This window comes from Nicotiana tomentosiformis, chromosome 5, assembly GCF_000390325.3.
Source record: "Nicotiana tomentosiformis chromosome 5, ASM39032v3, whole genome shotgun sequence".
Lineage (NCBI taxonomy): Eukaryota > Viridiplantae > Streptophyta > Magnoliopsida > Solanales > Solanaceae > Nicotiana > Nicotiana tomentosiformis.
In genome coordinates, this window is record NC_090816.1 from 125529803 (window position 1) to 125551307 (window position 21505).

The following is a 21505-nucleotide window of genomic DNA, read 5'->3' on the forward strand; positions in this document are numbered from 1 at the left end:
CTGAAGTGAATGAGACGAACTTCCACCAAGCTAAGCGTGGAAGAGGACGTGGCCCCAGTCGTGATCATGGCCGTGATCGGGGAAGAAACTCTAATCATGTTAATAATAATGCACCAAAGAACCTTCCTCATCACCAGCAGTGGAAAAGAAAGGAACAAAAGCATGAAGCGGTACAAGCAGCAAAGTCAGAAAATGCATGCTATAGATGTGCAGGAAAAAGACACTGGTCATGTACCTGTCGTACGCCAAAGCACCTGATTGAGCTTTATCAAGCCTCCCTGAAGAAGGCAGAGAAAAATGTTGAAGCAAATTTTATTTCTGAAGATAATCTAGACTTCATGCATTTGGATGTAGCTGATTACTTTGCACTCCCAGAAGGAGAAACAAGTCATATGATCGGTGGTGAATATGTAGAAATGTAAATATTTTAATTTTGGTTGTTTGTCATAGATAGTATGGTTATGTAATTGTTGTACATAAATAAAAATTATACTTTGATAATGATGTTTACTATAACATATTTTATTTATTTCATTTTGAAGAATATGGATAATCCTCAAATTATGTTTGGATCAAAGACCAATCATGAAGATATTTGTGTAATTGATAGTGAAACAACTCATGCCATATTCAAGGATCAGAAATACTTTTCTTATTTGCATAAGGAAAAAGCAAATGTTTCAATAATTTTTGGTAATATAAGTTTGATTGAATGCTCTGGAAGAGCCATTATATTTATATCTAAGGGAACAAAACTTATAATAGAAAATGCATTATTCTCCTCCAAGTCCCGAAGAAACTTGTTGAGTTTTATAGATATCCGCCGAAATGGGTATCATGTTGAGACGACTGATGAAATGGATATGGAATATCTTTGTATTACAAAGAATGCTTCTGGCTAGAAGTGCATTGTAGAAAAGTTACCAACTTTATCTTCTGGCTTATACTATTCAAAGATTAGTACAGTTGAAGCACACTCTATCGTAAATCGGAAGTTTACTGATTCAAATATTTTTGTGCTTTGGAATGGCCGTTTGGGCCATCATGGATCAATAATGACGAGACGAATTACTAAAAATTCGAGTGGGTATCCATTAAAGAACCTGAAGATTCTTATAAATAATAAATTTTTTTATGATGTTTGTTATCAAGGCAAAATAATCACTAGACCATCACCAATGAAGGTTGACATTGAATCCCCTGCCTTTTTAGAACGTATACATGGGGATATATGTGGACTTATTCACCCACCAAGTTAATTGTTTAGATATTTTATGGTCCTAATAGATGTATCTTCAAGATGGTCTCATGTGTGCCTACTATCATTTCGTAACCTGGCGTTTGCAAAGCTATTATCCCAAACAATTCGATTAAGGACACAATTCCCAGATTATCTTATAAAGGCTATTCGCCTTGATAATGCTGGAGAATTCTCATCTCAAGCTTTTGATGATTACTATCTATTAATTGGGATAAAAGTTGAACATCCTGTAACTTATGTTCATACTCAAAATGGCCTTGCAGAGTCATTTATTAAACGCTTGCAATTGATAACAAGATCACTACTTATGAAAACAAAAATGCCCACTACTGTTTGGGGCCACGCTATCTTGCATGCAACATCACTTATCCGTCTCAGACCGACATATTATAATAAATATTCTCCGTCACAATTAGTTTTTGGTCATGAACCAGATATTGTCCATCTACGAATTTTTGGATGTGCTGTATATGTGGCTATGTGCTAGTAACACCACCACAACGCATTAAGATGGGCCCACAGAGAAGGTTAGGAATATATGTCGGGTTTGAATCATGCTCTATTATTCGCTATCTTGAATCATTAACGGAAAATTTATTTACTGCTCGATTTGCAAATTGTCGGTTTGATGAAACAAATTTCCCACAATTAGGGGGAGTAAAATACGCGATATATTTTTTTCCTTACTAAGTTTTTTCCCACAGAGTTTTCCTTATAAGGTTTTTAATGGGGCAACTAGCAATGCGTATTACTAAATATGTGTACTCTTTTTTCTTCACTAGGAATTTTTCCCACGGAGTTTTTTCTAGTAAGGTTTTAATGAGGCATATTATCTTTTAATGAACATCCAAGGGGGAGTGTTATAAATATATTATATTATGGATGATCATTTACTCCGTTGTAAATAAGTTTCCTGAAGAAGTTTATCCATATGAGACTCCGCCGTAAATATGTTTATCTATTTAGTACTCTATTGGAAATAAGCCTCCTGAAGAAGCTTATCATTTTGGTACTCCGTTATGGATAAACATAACCCCCGATAGAAGATTATTTATATATGGTACAGTAGCAGCTTACACAGCAGCTTGCAGTAGCAGCTTACACAGCAACTTGTAGTAGCAGCTTACGCAGCAGCTTACACATCAGCTTCCTTTCTTCTATAAATAGAGGAGTTTTAAGTTTATCATGTACATAAGTTTAAAATTTGAATAATATATTAATTTCTCTCTATACTTATCTTTACTCTATAGTTTTTATTTTATAACACTGTGGACCTTGTCGGGCTGCTGTGTGGTGTAAAAAACTAATTATAGGTGCTTTTGGTTGGCTGCGTAATGAGAAGATAACAAATAGTACAACATATATGTTTTGGTTTTATATAATATTTCCGTAATTAAATGTCCACTTTTTCCATGTATAACATAAAAATATGCATGACTAATTATTTTTTTAATCTGCAAAACTAATGCATTATTTGATTTTCGATGTTCAACTCTACATGATTAATACCAATCATAACTTATGCAAGATTAATATAGCATCCTTGTTCCTCGAAAATATTTTTTATTCCAAATATTCATATTTCGTGAAAGTCTTTTTCCCCTTTTAATAAAAAACAATATTTTTAAAACATATTCTTGCCAAGAAGATCAAAAGTGCCTCAAAATTAAAACTTTAGAAGATTTTTTAAACCTAACCCATGTACCATGACGGTTTATTATATATTTTTACAAAATATTATTTCTACGTGAACTCGTGAAATGTCACATGACATCAACTCTACTGATTAATCGGATACTTGTTTTTCTTTTAACTTGCCAAAGTCTCCTATTTAAATTTAAAGAACAAAAAGAAGAAAGAAAAGAGAAAGAACAAGTTTAAGGAGTAAAGAAGATGAAAAGGGTAAGAAAAGAAAAGAGGTGGGAATAGCCACCATTTTCAATTTCCGCCAAAATTCTCTGCTCTCTCTCCCTCTCTCTCTCACACACACTTCACCAAATACCTCTTTCCACCAGTTTTGAGTGTTGACTACTGAGAGGTGGGAATAATTTTGAAGAATGGAGGCAGTAGTAGTGGACGCTGGTTCTAAATTACTCAAAGCTGGTTTTGCTGTTCCCGATCAATCTCCTTCTATGGTACTCTCCTCTTTTCCATACTTAAAAAAAAAAAAAACCCACAAAAATATAGCTTAAGTTTGGAACTTTATACTGTTTTCTTGCTATTTTACCCCAATTTGTGTGAAAATTTTGAGTTTTACAATGGTATTACTCTATTACTACTCTGGAATCTATGGTACTAAAGTATGAGAAAAACCCATAAGGATAGAGCTTCAAGATTGGAATTTTCTGCTATTTACTCAATTTGTATGAATTTTTTGGGTTTTAGGATAGTATAATGTAGGTATTGCTTTCTTTTTCTTTTTTTGGTAATATATGGTACTAATTCTTCAAAAGTATTTAAAAATGAAAACAGAAGAAAAGAGCTTCAAGTTTTGGAACTTTCTGCTATTTACTTGCTATTTTGCCCCATTTTGTGTGCTTTTGGGATTTACGATGGTAATACAGTATACTATTTGTTACTCTTTCCTTGCTTTGGTAATATATGGTACTAAACTTTAAGAAAACCCCATAAGAATAGAGCTTCAAGATCGGAACTTTCTGCTATTTACTTGCTATTTTACTTCCAATTTGTATGAATTTTGGGTTTTAAGATGGTATAATTTTAGTTATTGCTTTTTTTTTTCTTCGTTTGGTAGTATATGGTACTAACCCTGCCAAAGTACAAGAAACCCCCATAAAAAAAGAACTTCAAAAATGGAACTTTTTGCTATTTACTTCCTATTTAATCCCAATTTGTGTGAATTCTTTGGTATTGAGATAGTAATACTGTAGTTATTGCTTATTTTATCCCGATTTTCTTGGTGCAAGCTGCATGAACACCACAATTATAAATAGTAGTAATACTGTAATTATTGCTTGTTTTTTTTGAACTACTTTGGGAATGTATGATTTAGGTAATACCGACCCAAATGAAACGCATTCCTGAAGATGATGAAGGTTCCTTGGTTGAGGAGGAGGATGATATCACTGTGGATCCCATTGAGAGAGGTTTTATTAAAGATTGGGATGCTATGGAAGACCTGTTGCACCATGTTCTTTATACTGGTCTTGGTTGGGAAATCGGAAATGAAGGCCAAATTTTGTTCACTGACCCACTTTGCACTCCCAAGGTGAGATTTATTTTTTAATTGACTTTCTCAGAGTTTCTGTAATTTCTTTTTTTTTTTGTTTTTTTTGGGGGGGGGGGGGGGGTGGGGATTACCAAATTTTTTATAGAAATTAGTGAACTTTAAGTATACAACTCTGCTAGAAAGGCATGATTAGAAAATGATTTAAAGAATTGCATTCTGGGTAGCTTGAAATGCTAAACTCCTAATTACAACGTTTGGTGTAAGCCCATTATGTCAGTCTTGGTGGGCATGATTACCTTCACAACATGTGCTTGTGGACGGGACGGGCTATTCAAGGTGCACGGAAGTTGGTCCGGACCCCTGATTTTTTTCAAAACAGAAAGGGAATAGTATCTAAGAGAAGATGTTCTAGGTGACATGGTTTTCTGTAATTCAGTATATCTAGTCATGAAGCTTTAAAGAGGGGTTAATAATTTGTTTGGTTTGTAATGTTGAAGAAAATTCTTGGAATATGGAGAAACCAGTAAGTTATTAGAGCTGAATGCTAGATTTGGCTTATTGTTTTCAACTGCGACATCACATTGATGTCTTTACTGTGCATAGTAACTTGTACGAGAGTGTAATTAATATGTATCTCTGGCTTTGTGTTAACAGGCTGTTCGGGAACAATTGGTGCAATTGATGTTTGAAACGTTTAACATCTCGGGGTTTTATGCCTCTGAGCAGGCAGTATTGTCGCTTTATGCTGTTGGACGCATATCTGGCTGCACCGTTGATGTTGGTCATGGGAAAATTGGTAATCTACATTACCTTAAACTTTTCATCCTTCAATATCCGTTTATTTAAAAATTCTTTGCTTTTGCTCTTGTTTAGTTTCCCATTATCTGATTGGGCCGGGCCTATTTACATAGTCATTATGTAGCAATATTGTCTGCTTACGTTTGTTGCTATTTCCTTCAAGTTGAAATGTATAAGTGAAAAGAGACATAAAAGGCTTGAGAATGCGGTTATGATTGCACTATTGGTTGGAAAAACTTAGTACTGTAATACAGTTGGTTTTATTAGTTTCAAGCAAATGGTCAGGGTAATAATCCAGCCTGCGGTGGCTACGGTTGATGTTCCCCTCAATATTCTGCATTTTCTTTGTCTATTTTGAGTTGAGCCTTTTTGAGCTGAAGCAATTACAGTTTATTCTGCTTTATGAAGAAAATTGTACTAATAGGCCTATAGCCCCTTAAACCTTGCTTCAGCCACATCACTTAGGGACAGCACCATATGCAATAGAACACATGCATCCACAAAAAAAAGTGAATACACTAAGTCACTAACCTTAAATATGAGCTCCAGAAAAAGAAAAGCATAGGTCATGAAAGGTTTCAAGGTACTGCCTTTCCTCGATTGAGGTAATTTCACAAAGAACCCGTGCTTAGTGGTATTAGGGAGCACAAGGGTAGTTGCAATCTCCATTAATGAGAAGCATAACCGCAAGAAGAGTGTAAAGAAAGAGAGCAATGGATGTACAAAGGGAATTGCATCTAACAAGTTCGTCTTCCGGACAAAATAGGCGATACCTCCTTTGTCCCTGTTCTGCTGCACATGTTCACTTCGTGTTTCCACTGTTTCACCTTCTTTGGCCAAGTTCACCACTACCGCCCCAAAAATATATTCTAGATATATATTCAAGAGAAGAGTGTGTGCAACACTTGACACCTGGTGAACAGCACACCTCTCTAGAGCACGTTAATTCTCAGTGACCTTGAATACTTTATTCATCTTCTTGCATTTTGAAAATTTGGATTTGGGCTTCGATGAGGAGGATATTAGCTTGAAATGTTGTAATGTCACTCTTTTGCATATAAATGCTGCATTGTTCTTCCGTACATTTAGAGACTCCATCATTTGAGTTTTAGAGTATCGGAAGATGAGAGCTCATAGTAACTCAATTTTGTTTTTTGAGAAAATATGAACAGTAGGAGGAATAATTTTATCACTCATCGCTACCACCAGTTCATACAGGCTTGGCACCCGTTTGGTGCTTACGTTTTATAAGATTTATGTTACCTCATCCAAATAAATGGATAGAAAGAAAAGAAACTCGTAGCCTCTATTTAGTGGAATGAGCAGAATAAAGATGTTTTCTTTTCTTGCCTCAGATAAAGGAACTATGAGAATTGATTTTGCTCTGTTTGCTATCAGAAATATGAATTTTCCTTATTCTGCCTATAACAAATATTCAACTTCTTTATATGCGCTTCTTTACTTCTAGAAGTTGAACTGTTTGTATTTTATTTTTGGCAATTTGGCTTTGCTTTTTTTTGTTTTTTCTCCCTTCAGTGTTGATTTCTCACAGTTCTTCCTGCTGTCTTGTTTATGACCTTTTAGATATTGCACCTGTCATCGAGGGTGCTGTTCAGCACATAGCATCAAGAAGGTTGGAAATCGGGGGTTTGGATTTGACAAAGCTACTAGCGGATGAGCTTAGTAAATCAAATCCAACAGTGAAACTCAATATTTCTGATGTTGAAAAATTGAAAGAGCGCTATGCATGCTGTGCTGATGATGATATTGCGTATGAGAAGCTTCAACAATCATGCTTGGAAGAGAAACATACTCTGCCAGATGGACAGGTTTCCAAGCCCTACTTTTCAGCTTATAAGTCACCATAGTACAAAGTTGATTGTTTTACAATTCATTGTATTAAACATCTCTAATTTCTACGACTTCTTGTGGTTTCTTGAGGTAAATAGAACCGTTTGTTCTCAAACTGCTGAAAGAAATCCTTTATTCAATTTCTCTAAAGGACATTCAGAAATGGGGTCTTACCTTCAATGTGAATGATGATCCGTGAATACTGGAGAACTAAGCAAATATCTTAGGAAAAGGAACTAAAGGGCGTGTGTGAGATTTTGCACTCCACTAAACATTAGCTAGAAATTAATAGGAGTAAGGGAGTTGTATTTTTGGATCATGGTGTATTACAGTTTACTGGTTTTGATAAAGTTTTCTCCCGCCAGCCTTCGTTTATTCTTGTTCTGTCATCCTTATCTTGCTTGTAGAACTGTTGATGTTCGAATGGATCTCATTTCATTTTTTGTATTTTAGGTAATCACAATTGGAAAAGAAAGATACACAGTTGGAGAGGCATTGTTTCAACCATCTATATTGGATAACGATACTCATGGAATAGTCGAGCAGCTTGTTCATAGTATTTCGTCTGTGTCATCTGAAAATCACCGCCAGCTGCTAGAGAACACAGTGCTTTGTGGGGGCACTGCTACTATAACCGGTCAGTCTTCATCTCTGTGTTTACATGAATGTGACTGACAAATGTTCATATTTCTCTGTATTTCGGCATTTCTGTTTTGTTGCTAATTTTTTTTAGTTTTTCCTCGTTTTGTTGGTTTTTGTTATAAAGGCATTCTTCATTGATACCGGCTTCGCATGTTTGTTGGTTTTATCTCAAGTAGTTCAATTTTATTGGATGTTTGAAATGCTGGTTGTATGACAGTCAGTCCTTTTCTCGTTAGAATTAATGCGACCGTGAAGAGTAATATTCCTTTTTTATGTTCCGTTATTGGAATAAATTTTTGGCAAGCCTGCAATATTTATTTACTGTATACATTTGAGATTAAGTAATTTTCCACCAATTGCCTAAGCAGCTAGCTATGTCAATTTTGTCAGAGAATTTTTCTATAACATATCTATTGGACCATAAGTAGCAGTCAGAAGCAATAATTGTTTTCCACAAAATATCTTCTTCTTAGGAGAATGTCCTCGATCTTTTCCATCATAGAATTGGCTAGTGCTTCATATGCTTGAAGGCTACAGCAACTGTTTGGCAAACACAGAGTGAAACATAAAGGCAATCTCAACATCTCCCTTCCCTTTCTCCCAAGTTGGAAGTTATGTCTACTCCTGTAATATTCTCGATGGATGCCAGCACAGTGATGACAAACAAAATATATTCAAATGCTGATGAGTATGCTATTGATCAGAGGGCCATTTCTCCGATTCGGATCCCGGCTCCAACACTCAGTGTGAATCTATCTGCTTCAGCATTGGTGGGTATGTTTGCATCAACACTCGTGCTTTTGGTCTGTGAAAGACTGCTTGTTGGATCAGTCGAGGAGTGCACCAGGTTGTCTAGACACCATAGTAGTTAAAAAATTAAAAAGAGTTGGTATTGACAAAATAATAAACAGCATAGATTTCTTTTGTAGTTATGTTTTTATCAATAACAACAAGAACAATAATAACAACAACAATAATGGTAACATGAGGTAGGCAGGTAGATCGGTATGGAGTTACGAGTATGACATTGAAGAGAATTTGTTCCTCCTCCCCCTCACTACATAGGCTAACATATATTGCAAATGAAGTTAAAAAGTTCATATAATGGTGTCTCAAATCTCAATGGTGTGATTAGACATTTCTCTTATCTTTTTGATTGTGTGATGAGTGTAAGGTGAAGAAGGGAATGGACTCAAAGACCCTCAGTCAGTCGATTGGCACAGATGGATTGGATATGCCTGAACTGCCTCCTTCCTTTTGAAGTTTGCACTGGCCATTTGTACAGTCTAGACTGTGTTGTTCCTTAGATGAAGTAGTAGTGTAATACATCTCATTTAAACTTGTATTATGCTTGGACCACGTGATAGTTGCTCATTCCTTGAATCCATTAGGAGTAAAGAAGCTTTCACTGATTGAAGCTCTACTGTTTTTCCTTATATTGCAGGAAACTGTTATAGCTGCTAACCTTTGTGTTCTTGTGATTGTAGGGTTTGAGGACCGGTTCCAAAGAGAAGCTACACTTTGCTCATCAGCAGTTCGTCCTTCGCTAGTAAAGGTATCTTATTGTTAATCTTTGATAGACAACTTAACATTCTTTTCACTTCTTGGCAGTGATCAAATGCTTCAAGCTGTATATGCTTGTTCGTTCTCCATGTCCATAAACCATTACCGCTTTTATGTTTCCATCATAAAAGCAGCCCATTATGGCAAACATAAGATTGTCAGCCCAAGTCATTGCGGAAACTCCAGGTGCGGAAACTCCAGGTTTCTGAATCAGGAGCTACCACTTTGCTTCTCTAATTAATAAGTGCTCGTTCATGAACGAAGACCTACCACCTTACTCACGATAGTTAAAAACCGGGGAGCAGATCATTGGAAGGATTAGTTGTTTGTTTTGTTTGATATGTAATGGCAGGATATCCTCCATTCATATCGCATCTCTTGCTCGTCACTTTTGCTTGTAGTTACTAAAGTTTCCTTTATTTTCTGATATTCTTACAGGCTCCAGAATATATGCCAGAGAACTTGACTTCATATTCAGCATGGATCGGTGGTGCTATACTTGCCAAAGTTGTCTTCCCTCAAAACCAGCACATAACTAAGGCAGAATACGACGAGAGTGGACCTTCTGTTGTTCATCGAAAATGCTTCTAATACTAGCCGACACATTTGTATTTTTTAAGTCGTAGTCACTTGTACTCTTTTGCTAGAAAGGTAGTTTGATCAACTTCTTGCTCATTTTAAAATGCAGTTTTGTACATCAACTCACCACCTAGTGGTTTTCAGATTTCTTATTTAAACTAAGAGGTTTACTTCAGTGGATATCTGACTTTATGCTCATAATACCTTGGTTACTTGCAAATTGTAAGAGTTGGGAATTCAAGTTTCCGTCCTCCCAAAGAAGAAAAGGAATTAGTCGAGGTACGCACAACCTTATATATATATATATATATATATATATATATATATATATATGTGTGTGTGTGTGTGTGTGAGACTTATAGCCTATTTGTCCAAGCTACAAAATCAGTTTATTTTGACAAGTGTTGTTTTTCAAAAGTATTTTTCTCAGAAGTATTTTTGGCTAGAAGTAGTTTGTGTTTGGCTAATTAATTTGAAAAGCACTTCTGAGCATCAATTAGTATTTGGCCAAGCTTTTAAAAACTGCTATTAAATATATTTTTTTCAGAAGTGTTTTTGGAAAGAAGCTAATTTTTTATGCTTCTCCAAAATTGCTTCTGCTTCTTTTTCTTTCAAAAGCTTGACCAAACACTTCCAACTTTGGAAAAAAAGTGCTCTAGGATTAGAGAAGATTGACCAAACATACTATTAGTTTCAGTACACAAACCACGTTGGAGTGCGATAAGATAATTGAGATCTATTCACTCTTAACGAGATATTTTGGATTCTAGTCTTGACAATGGACTTAATTTTACTTTCATGAAGTATCTTTTTTTTTTTAAAAAGAAAAGAAAAGAAAAAAACTTCTAAGTACAATAGATACGATCAAAAGATTCTAATAAAATTAGTCATCTGGTGATTGATTATCTTGATTATCACTTTCGTCATCAGACGGCATTGTCATGACATCTTCAAGTTCTTTGTCCTCTGATTGCTTTTCTTCTGCCCCTTGATTTTTTCTATCTGATCTAACCCAATCTTTAAAACATACTAGCATTTCCAATATCGGCCCAATCAATGAATGGTTGTTGTCTTTGATTTACATGCTTTCTTGACTAAAAGCGCCTTCTGATGCTATAGTTGAAACTGGAACACTTAGCACATCCCGAGCCATTTTGGAAAGAACGGGAAATTCTTTTGAGTTATCCTTCCACCATCGCAAAATGTCAATGTTAGAATATCGATCTTCCGAGCCCAGCTTCAAATAAAAATTAAGCTCATTAAAATCGATTCGAGATTGACGTTGTACAGCGGCAATTTCATCCCAAAGAGTACTACTACTAAAGCTTGCTGTACCACCCATTTTTTCAGAAGAGTTGGTAGAATTAGAGGTAGAAATATTTGGTTTAGCACTATATATTAATTTATGATAATAATCATATAATGCAGAAACGTTTGAAAATATACTAGATTTAGCAGTTTCCAAATCTGGTTTTTCTCCCTCAGCAATTTCTAAATGTTCATATAATACTCTTGTTAATTCTTCCGCATAATGTAATTTTATACAGGGATTTAATACACCACCAATTTGAAAAATAGGTAGAATAGGAAATATATATGTTTTAATTTTTTCCTTCATCGCAATAATAACGTCTCTATAAGTTTCATTATCCTTAAATTTAAAGAGTAAATAAGCAATATCAGCTATATAAAGTAACATATTATCAACACTAGGACAACAACTGCCACAAAATTTTAGAGTAGCTTGATAAAGTTTTGATAATAATCTAACAATATCTTTAACAACCTCCCAATCTAAATCAATTAAAAAATTAGCAGAATTTTCAATATATTTATTATATGTAGCAGATATAGGCTCTCTATATTTATATGCAATATTTAACATGATATATAAAGAATCCCACATCGTGACAATTTCTACAGGTATTGTTCTTGGTCTAAGGTTATTTTCTATATACTTTCTCCTAAATTCCCTAATTCTAGTTGTTGAATTACTTCGAAAAATAAATGCAATCGCTCCTCTAATTTTGGTAATATAAGAATCAAAAAAATTAAGGCTATCACGTACAATTAAATTAAAAATATCACATACGCATCTAACATGAAAATTATCATTTAAAAGAGGTACACATTGTATTTTTAAAGTTGAAATAATATCGATAATGTTTGAAGCGTTATTATTAAACGAAATACACATAATTTTATTATTAAGACCATAGTACGTTAAAATATCCCGAATAGTTGCACAAATAGAAGGATAATTGTGTTTATCTTCAATATAGTGATAAGCTATAATACGTTTTTGCATTACCCAATCAGAATTTATCCAATAACATATTATTGTTAAATAATCTAAGTGGTGAACATCACGACTAATATCAAATGTAAGAGAAACTCTACAATTAAGTTTCGAAAATAAAGAGCGTAAATACTGTTGATATTCTCTATAAAATTTCAGAACATCGTTTCTACAGGTAGCTCTAGGAATACCAGTAAAGCAAGAATTATTATCTACTCCATTAATATAAGTAATAAAACCTTTAGAAAACGTAAAGTTAAAAGGTAAACAGTCACTAGCTATCGATTTTGTTATTTCTTTCTTCTTACCGTAATTAAATAATTTTTCAAATGGGTTAATTATTTGTTTTCTACCGGTAGCCTCAAATTGCATTTTCCATTGTGAATATGTTTCATTATTATATTGTGAAGAATCATCTTCAGAATTATGAGAAGATTGTTGATTAACAGAACTACTACTACTAACTGGTGTTTTACCTTTATTCTTACCCTTTTCCTTACCAAACATACGTTTATTTGAAGCCATAATCCAAATAAAATAACAAAAACTAAAAATTCAAAGATAAAGAAACAAATATGAGAGTTAAATACAAAAGTAGTAAAGTAATAGTTGGAACGAATGTACCAAAACAGAAAGAAATATAACCGTAAATTGTTAAAGCTCGCTCACGCTAACTTCAAACACCGAAAAATAATTGAAAAGTTTGGTTGTGAGACGAGAGAAATATTAATCGACAGCTCTGAATATTGTTGAGTCTTAACAGCAACAGTTTATGAGACAGAAAAGAGAATTTAGAGAGAATGAGAGATTGTTGTGAGGAAAAATATAGAGTTAAAGGTATTTATAGTTGGAATTTGGAGCTAAAATGAAATATTTCAAAAGTAAATGGTAAAATAAAATATAACCGTTTTGGGCCGTTGCCCAACGGCTAGTAGGCCTAAAAAGAGAAAATTTGGTGGGTTAACGTGCCGGGCCTGTCGGGCTCTTAGTGGGCTGGCCCGGTCCCGGTCCCGGTATCGGTTCCGGGCTAGGGATAAAATTGGAAATTAACAACTTAGGGTTTTATTAGTAACCCCATTTATACATTACTGCTTCTTTCTTTCTCTCGTCTTTGGCAGCAGCACAGCAACAACAAACCCTAACCCGAAGACCCAATCATGGTAATAGTTACTCTTATTTTTTGTTTTAACTTTTCTTGTTATGTGTACATTTGCTAGGGATTCTTGATTATATTAGTAGAAAGGGGTGGTTTTTATGGGGTAAAAAATGGATCTTTGGAGTTGGGTATTGTTAATTATTATATATATATATATATATATATATATATATATATATATATATATATATATATATATATATATAATTAATTAATTTAGATTAGTAGTTTATTTGTGGGTTAATGGAAGTTAAGTGATTTTGTGTTAAGGTTTTTGGATATATATAAGTATAATGTAATGGTTATATCAGGACTTGTGTTGGAGATTTTAGCTGTTAGTAATTAATTGATTTTGTTGTGTTAAGGTTTTTGGATAATAGAAGTATAATGCAATGGTTATATGTGCTTTTTCTTGTTCTGTTACAGCCTATAATTAGATAAATGAGAAATCATGTTTTCTTTTCGCCTTGTCCTAGATAGATTATTTGAGAATATGTTTTAGACATGTTAGCACTTTTAAAGTAGGTAGGAGTGGTTTTAACAGAGATTTATACTTTTTGAAGATATAGATAACTTGTAGAACTTTTTCTTTGTATTTGCATATAATATTGGCTCGAGATGAGTTTCATTATAGAGTAACAGGATCAGTGAGGGGTCATATAGCTGACCCCAACTTGTTTATGATGAAGTCGTTGTTGTAATTGTTGTTGTTGTCCGAGATACATTAGTTCTTACTCATTAGGCAGATGAACATTTCATTACCATTTGATTTGTTGAGATTGTGTATCCTAACTTGCTTAGGACTACTTGGTGCATTTTTTATATCGTTGTGTGGGAGAGTGAATGTTTAACTGAACCGTTTTTATAGATTAGTTCCTACTTGTTAGGCAGGCGAACATTTCATTACCAGTTAATTTGTTGAGATTGGGCATTGGAACTTGTTTAAGACTACTTTGTGCATTCTTTTAATCCTTGTATTTGAGAGTGAACGTTTTAACTGAATAATTTTTTTCAGCCGAAGCAAATCCACGAAATCAAGGATTTCCTTCTCACAGCAAGGAGGAAGGATGCACGATCCGTCAAGATAAAGAAGAACAAGGATATGGTCAAGTTCAAGGTTCGTTGCTCCAAGTACCTCTACACACTCTGTGTGTCCGACTTTGAGAAGGCCGACAAGTTGAAGCAGTCACTTCCTCCGGGTATATACTTATTTATCTCAGTGCTTACATTTTAGTTACCTTCTTCCATTTGGTAAGTTTATCTGCTCTATTGTTACTGAGTTTGCGTAGTTTAGTGAAGTACATGAATCTAATGGTTTGAATACGTTTTGATTTGTAGGTTTGAGCGTGCAAGATCTTTGAAGATGGAAGGCTTGATGTTTTTTCCTTAGATTGTGATTAGGTACTGGAAAATTTTAAGAACTTGTTTCTTTATCATTTCTTGTCCTGTCGAAGTCTAAAGTTTTGATCAATTTTAGATATTGCACTGCTGTTTCTCTTGTCCGCTTTGACTTTATTGTGAGCCCTTATATGGTGTTAACAGAATTTTGATGGTAGGATGCCAAATTTGGTTTATTTGGGTATTCTCAATTTCCTTTGATTAGTACTAGTATCCTTAAATTATCCAAATACAAGGAATGTAAGCTTTTCTTCTTTCAAAAAAATATATAAGTTGGATCTTATACCAAATCATGTCTTTTTTATAACGGCGGTCGAATGTTAAAATTGTCTAATACTTGGAAGAAAGAATGATCTCATGTCGAATGAAAATTTGAGATTTTAAATGGATTCTAGAAGTACTAGCTCATTTAATCAAAAACTCAATTCCATTTTTGTTAAATATTATTCAATGACAGTTTCATATTCTGTGTTACATAATGCATTTCAATAATAACAAACCTAGTGTATTCCTATAAGTGGGGTTTTGAAAGGGTAATGTATACGCAGATTTTGTCCGTACCTGGTTAGAGTGACTTTTCCTACATAGCTCTAGGAGTAGTGAAAATAAATCTAGTACTCGTCCTAGATTGACACTTTATATAGGGCCTAGTTTCTTGTTTTTGTTTTTGCCTTTGTAACTAGGCCTCCTGTAACTATGCATCTTCTTGATGCTTTTTTAATGGAACACCTTACTTCGTCAAAAAAAATAAATAAAGCAACAAACATTAGTAACAACAATATAATAGATTAACAATCTTGATGCTTTTTTAATGGAACACTTCATCAAAAAAATAAATAAAGCAACAAACAATAGTAACAACAATATAATAGAGTAACAAAAGCAAAAGACACAACATGTAAAGAACGTATAGTACTAGTGCGACAAGTGAGGGTATATACTTAATACATCTCAGTCCGGACAAGAACATTAATCCACTGCAAATTACCTCTCTTTGTTTTGACCATATAATTGATTGGTTATGATAACATAAAAAGGCAGCTTGGTGCACTAAGCTCCTGCTAAGCACGAGGTTCGGGGAAGGGATAATTGGACTTACCAATAATAGGTAGATTCAATATATTGGTAAGTGCTTGAGCTATGAAAATGAAGACACACAGCAAGTTCTTCATCAAATTCCTCAAGAATACCATTATCTTGGCCACTATCAAAATCACAGAGCATATGGAATAACTTATCTGCCAAATTGTAACGTAGAATGGCCATTTCAGGAATATGCAAAACCAAGAAAGTATCCTCCTCTTTCTCTCCTCTTACAACATTAACCACAGCCATGGCATAGTAATGAAAATCTGTTGGCTCAAGGTAACGTCGAATTATCCTAGGATATGCTAACACAACATCTTCAACATTCACTTCGTATTTCAAGAACCACTCAGTACCATCATTTTTCATCTCGTAAATATTGTACAAAGTTAGTTTCTGGCGACTCACTTGTATTAAGTGCAAATGGCCATAAGACTCTCCAAAATAGACAATCCTATGATCCTCTTTATCCCACTCTTGTCCATCAAAGCAATTAGGCATAGGAAATTCTTCAAACTTTTCTTGTTCCAAATTGAAACGTTTGTTACATGACACATAAATGGCTCCATTCCAGTAAACTAGTCCATGTCTGAAACTTATATCGTAACGTTTAGGGAAAGATGGACCAGAAACTCTCCATTTCTTTGATTCGGATGAGTAAATCTCAATCTGGTTCTCAGGTTCCAGTTCAGAAATTCGGAGACAGATGACTTTGTAATGAGGCGATTTCCACGGATCAAAGGCTAAACTCATCCCAATAACATCTCCTCCTGGTCTAGGAAGTGTGATGAATTGTTGAGTAGTCGGGTTGAATATATAGTAATCCTCATTAAATGTGAATGGATTATGTTTGGTAGAGCAAAGCAAAAGTCCATTGCTAGACTGCATAATAAAGACTTTAGGAGAGTCATGTTGTAGAAAAGGGAACTTTAGGAATGGTGTTGGAATTGGATATTCTAAGTTAAAAGACACAAATTTGTGAAAAGGGTTGGTTAAAAATGAAGAATGGTACAAGAAAATGCCACGAGCAGAGCTGAAACGGGGAATTCTGAGGCGTGTGAAGTGAGGACTAGAGATTAAAGAATGCCATTTCTTCGATATGCATTTGCATTGGACGAGTGATTTTACAGGCAGATGTAGGAGGATTTCTGTCAATAGTTCTTCATTTGAGAAAACTATATTTGCAGAAAATTTGGAAGGACTAATTATGATATTCTTTTTGCTTTTTTGCATTCTGTTACTATGTATAGAAATTTGGAATATGAAGAGGAATAAGGAGTGTTTGTCTAGAGAAAGTATCTTGGTTTGAAACATTTGGAATTGCAATGGTCATTTTTATAAAAGCTGGTTTTCTGCAAACTTTAAGCTTGCCGAGAACGTTTCCTTTGACTTTCTTTATTTTGTTTAGTTGTTGGATTTTAGTTTGATTCCTCAAATGCAATTTAATATGCAACCGAAAAGTCAATGCAATGGTTTTCTACACATGCTTAGAAGTTGTGGAGTTGATTTAGCTAGTTCATTTTTAAACTTTAGTTTAATACTTCTCAATTATAAGGGTAAGTGCAGTCGCAATATTATAACATTTGATGTGTTACAACATAAAAAGAGAGAATTAGCAAGCCTCGTTACAGAACTATGTAACAAACAAGGTCTCATATTATGAAAAACGGGGCATTGTATACGGTCAAAACCGAGTTTGCCTTTTGTATGAATAACTGAGATTGGAACATGATAGACCAAGGATCAACTTCATGTAATATCAACCCATGATGCGAAGTTAGGTTACCGAGCTCGAGACCCAGAGGTCGAGCAAAATAGAGACCGGTCATGATCGAGATTGGCTAAGATCAAGGTCGAGTAAAATAGAGACCGGTCAAAGATCGAGATCGGGCTAAATAGAGACCGCTCGAGGTTGAGATCGGCCTCGATCGAGAAAAGCTTATCGAGCCAAAAAAACAGAAAGCCGGAATATCCGCAATTGGACGAGAATCTCGGCAGAAATCACGGCGCATATCTATGAGAGGCCAATTAATTAATCTATCATGAGATTCCTTGTCGTATTTAAAAATGATATTAAGAATAAGACCTCCCCACTATATAAGAGTGGGTCTGATTATTTGTAAGGGGGAGAGGGGCAAATTCATAGAACATAAAGCAATATACTATCCTTTTTCTAGCTTTGATTTTTAGTCATATTGTTCTTCTATCAGTTACTCTCCATTCAGTCTGAAGGTGATAAAACTTGAAGGCTTAGGCTAATTAATTCATTCGGTTTGTATTCATTTCTTTTACAGTTCATTTCGATATCCTTTTATATACTTTCTCAAATTTGTACCGAATTATACCACGTATCCTTAGAATCGCGTATAAATTCAATTGATTATCCATTTTTCGGGTAAACAGTTTGGCGCCCACCGTGGGGCTAAGAATAATAGTGGTTATTTGATACAAATCTTTGTAAAACACACTATTTTACATTTGCTCTTGGAAGTATCTTTGATTTCAGGCTAAAAATGACGAACTCTCAATTAATACCCTACATATCGACAACGAATCTGGCCATCAAGGGGAGAATAACAACGAGATGCCTGGGGATGGAAGGCCACCCGCTGACCCCATTGAAGCTCGGGTCGTGGATCCGATTGATGTTAATTCGCATGTGGCTATCGAAGCGAATCAATATTCCGGTCCCGAAAATAGCATCCATGGTGGAACCCAATCTGCAGTTCGAAATTACCCAAAATGTTGGAGAAGACGGGATCAGCCTGCGTATGATCTTCGAAATGCTTCAAGCTCAACAGGTGGCAATAGCCTAGCTGCAGAGCAAAACTCAGGCACCGAGCAGGGCCGATCCCGGTCCACCCCAAGAAATCACCCATAGAACGAGGCTAGCTGTGGTAAGGTCAAATGAACAAGAATCGGGGATTAACCTCGAAATTATAAAGATGCTCGAGGAACTGACAAAGCGGATAGAATCAGGGGGAAAAAAGTATCGAAGCAAACGACAAGAAAGTGGAAACCTATAACTCCAGGGTTGATCAGATCCTACGGGCACCACCAATATTGAAGGGTTTGGATTCCAAAAAGTTCGTACAAAAGCCTTTCCCCCCGAGCGCAGCTTCCAAACCGATCCCCAAGAAATTCCGCAAGCCCGAGATTCCTAAGTATAATGGAACGACCGACCCCAACGAGCATGTCATCTCTTACACGTGTGCCATTAAAGGGAATGATCTAGAGGATGACGAGATCGAATCCGTGTTACTAAAGAAATTCGGGGAAACCCTATCAAAAGGAGCAATGATATGGTATCATAATTTACCACCTAACTCTATTGATTCTTTTACCATGCTTACAGATACTTTTGTAAAAGCTCACGCCGGAGCCATAAAGATCGAGACTAGGAAGTCGGACCTTTTCAAGGTAAAGCAAAAAGAGAACGAGATGCTAAGAGAGTTTGTATCTCGTTTTCAAATGGAACGAATGAATCTACCCCCGGTCACAGACGATTGAGTCGTTCAAACTTTCACCCAAGGACTAAATGAATGAAGCTTAGTGGCTTCACAGCAGTTGAAGCAGAACTTGATTGAGTACCTGGTTGTTACCTGGGCCGATATACATAATCGATATTAATTAAAGATTAGAGTCGAAGATGACCAACTGGGGGGCTCCTTCTAGATTCGCTACCAAAAGAGGCATCGATTGAGAACTGAGAATGAATAGGGATCGATACCAACCATATAATAGAGATCGTAGAGGCAACGAACATGGGCACAACTCTGTACGGGGTGAGGGGAGAAGCGATCGAGGCCAAGGCTCTCGAGGGCTGATCAGCAAGAATGGTTTCGACAAGCACACCGGACCTAAGGAAGTACCGCGATTGTCAGAGTATAACTTTAATGTTGATGCTTCCGCCATCGTATCGACTATCGTAAGCATCAAAGATATTAAATAGCCTCGACCTCTGCAGATCGATCCAGCTTAAAGAAATCCCAATCAAGTATACAAGTATCATGGCACTCATGGTCACAAAACGGAAGATTGCAGGCAATTGAGGGAGGAAGTAGCCCGGTTATTCCATGAAGGGCACCTTCGGGAGTTTTTAAGTGATCGGACCAAAAATCACTTCAAAAATAGAGAGTTCAATAGACAAAATGAGCAAGAAGAACCACAACACATTATTCACATAATTATCGGATGGATCGATGTAGCCCAAGGGCCAGTGTTTAAACGCACTAAGGTCCCGATCGTAAGGGAGAAGCGATCTCGGGCTCAGGATTACATACCGAAAGGAACCTTGTCCTTCAACGATGAAGACGCGGAAGGAATCATGCAACCCCATAACGATGCACTAGTAATATCTGTACTCATGAATAAAACTCAAGTTAAGCGTGTGTTAATTGATCAAGGTAGTTCAGCCAACATCATTCGATCGAAGGTCGTAAAGCAACTCGGTCTATAGGACTAGGTTGTGCCTGCGACCCTAGTACTAAACGGATTCAACATGGCATGTGAAACTACTAAGGGCAAGATAACTTTGCCAGTAAACGTGGTCGGGACCATCCAAGAAACGAAATTCCACGTGATCAAGGGCGACATAAGGTACAACGCCCTGTTCGGGAGACCATGGATCCACAACATGAGAGCAGTACCCTCGACCCTACCAAGTTCTAAAATTCCCAACACCAGAGGGAATCAAAACAATCTACGGGGAGCAATCCGCCGCAAAGGAAATGTTTACCGTCGATGAAGTAATTCCGGTATCGTCACTCTCATCGACATAGGGATCAAATTCGAAGGAGGAGACCAAATAGCAATCACAAACGTCGGCCTCGACCCAACTAGAAAAGCAGGAATGTGATGAAGATGATGATTATGGGATCCCTCGATCTTTCATAGTCCCCGATAATTCCGACGCTACCAAATCAACGGTCGAAGAACTGGAGCAAATCATACTAATCGAACAACTGCCCGAACGAAAGGTATACCTGGGCACGAGGTTAAATCCCGAGCTCAGAAAAAAGCTTATTCAATTTCTTATAGTTAACATGGATTGTTTCTTGGTCCCATCTTGACATGACAGGGATCCCACCGGAAATCACCACCCATAGACTAAGCTTAGATCCGAAATTCCATCCGGTGAAGCAAAAAAGAAGACCTCATTCCAAGGTCAAACATGCTTTCGTCAAAGACGAAGTAACCAAGCTTCTTAAAATAAGGTCAATCCATGAAGTAATATACCCTGAATGGTTAGCAAACGTAGTAGTAGTTCCTAAAAAAGGAAACAAGCTTAGAATGTGTATAGATTACAAGGATCTAAATAAAGCTTGCCCCAAAGATTCTTTTCCTTTGCCTAATATCGATCGCATGATCGATTCCACAGCTGGCCACGAGATCCTCAGTTTTCTCGATGCCTGTTCCAAGTACAATCACATACAAATGAGCCCGGATGATCAAGAAAAGACCTCGTTCATCAGTAAGTATGGTACCTACTACTACAATGTAATGCCATTCAGATTAAAAAATATTGGTGCCACTTATCAACGCCTAGTAAATCGGATGTTTGAAGAACAAATAGAAAAATCTATGGAAGTTTACATTGATGACATGCTAGTTAAATCCCTACGAGCAGATGACCGTTTAAAGCACTTGCAGGAAACTCTCAGTATATTGAAGAAGTACAAC

The 21505-nt window shown here is 35.9% G+C and overlaps 2 protein-coding genes across 3 annotated transcripts; both read left to right on the forward strand.

Annotated features, from left to right (window-relative positions):
- The first annotated feature begins 3122 nt into the window (after positions 1 to 3122).
- LOC104112798 (actin-related protein 7) lies at positions 3123 to 10059 on the forward strand. 2 transcript variants are annotated; one of them, XR_690066.4, is made up of 8 exons: positions 3123 to 3396; positions 4275 to 4490; positions 5106 to 5247; positions 6834 to 7078; positions 7554 to 7737; positions 8216 to 8516; positions 9230 to 9297; positions 9744 to 9887. XR_690066.4 is itself a non-coding variant. In XM_009622822.4 (7 exons), the coding sequence occupies exons 1-7, from the start codon at positions 3319 to 3321 to the stop codon at positions 9894 to 9896; spliced, it is 1086 nt and encodes a 361-aa protein (XP_009621117.1). In that variant the 5' UTR covers positions 3125 to 3318; the 3' UTR covers positions 9897 to 10059. The 2 variants fall into 2 exon arrangements, 1 of the variants encoding a protein (XP_009621117.1); XM_009622822.4 differs by lacking the exon at positions 8216 to 8516 and having other exon boundaries at positions 3125 to 3396; positions 9744 to 10059.
- Positions 10060 to 13207: 3148 nt separating this feature from the next.
- LOC104112799 (large ribosomal subunit protein eL38-like) lies at positions 13208 to 14913 on the forward strand. Its single transcript, XM_009622824.4, has 3 exons — positions 13208 to 13343; positions 14355 to 14538; positions 14678 to 14913. The coding sequence occupies exons 1-3, from the start codon at positions 13341 to 13343 to the stop codon at positions 14698 to 14700; spliced, it is 210 nt and encodes a 69-aa protein (XP_009621119.1). The 5' UTR covers positions 13208 to 13340; the 3' UTR covers positions 14701 to 14913.
- The last annotated feature ends 6592 nt before the right edge of the window (positions 14914 to 21505 follow it).

Excerpts from the sequence above, each read along its gene's own strand:
- LOC104112798 (XM_009622822.4), top strand. The coding sequence starts at position 3,319 with ATGGAGGCAGTAGTAGTGGACGCTGGTTCTAAATTACTCAAAGCTGGT. Across the intron at positions 5,248-6,833 it reads TGTTGGTCATGGGAAAATTG|ATATTGCACCTGTCATCGAG; the intron begins GTAATCTACATT and ends ATGACCTTTTAG. Across the intron at positions 7,738-9,229 it reads GGGCACTGCTACTATAACCG|GGTTTGAGGACCGGTTCCAA; the intron begins GTCAGTCTTCAT and ends TTGTGATTGTAG.
- LOC104112799 (XM_009622824.4), top strand. Across the intron at positions 14,539-14,677 it reads GAAGCAGTCACTTCCTCCGG|GTTTGAGCGTGCAAGATCTT; the intron begins GTATATACTTAT and ends TTTGATTTGTAG.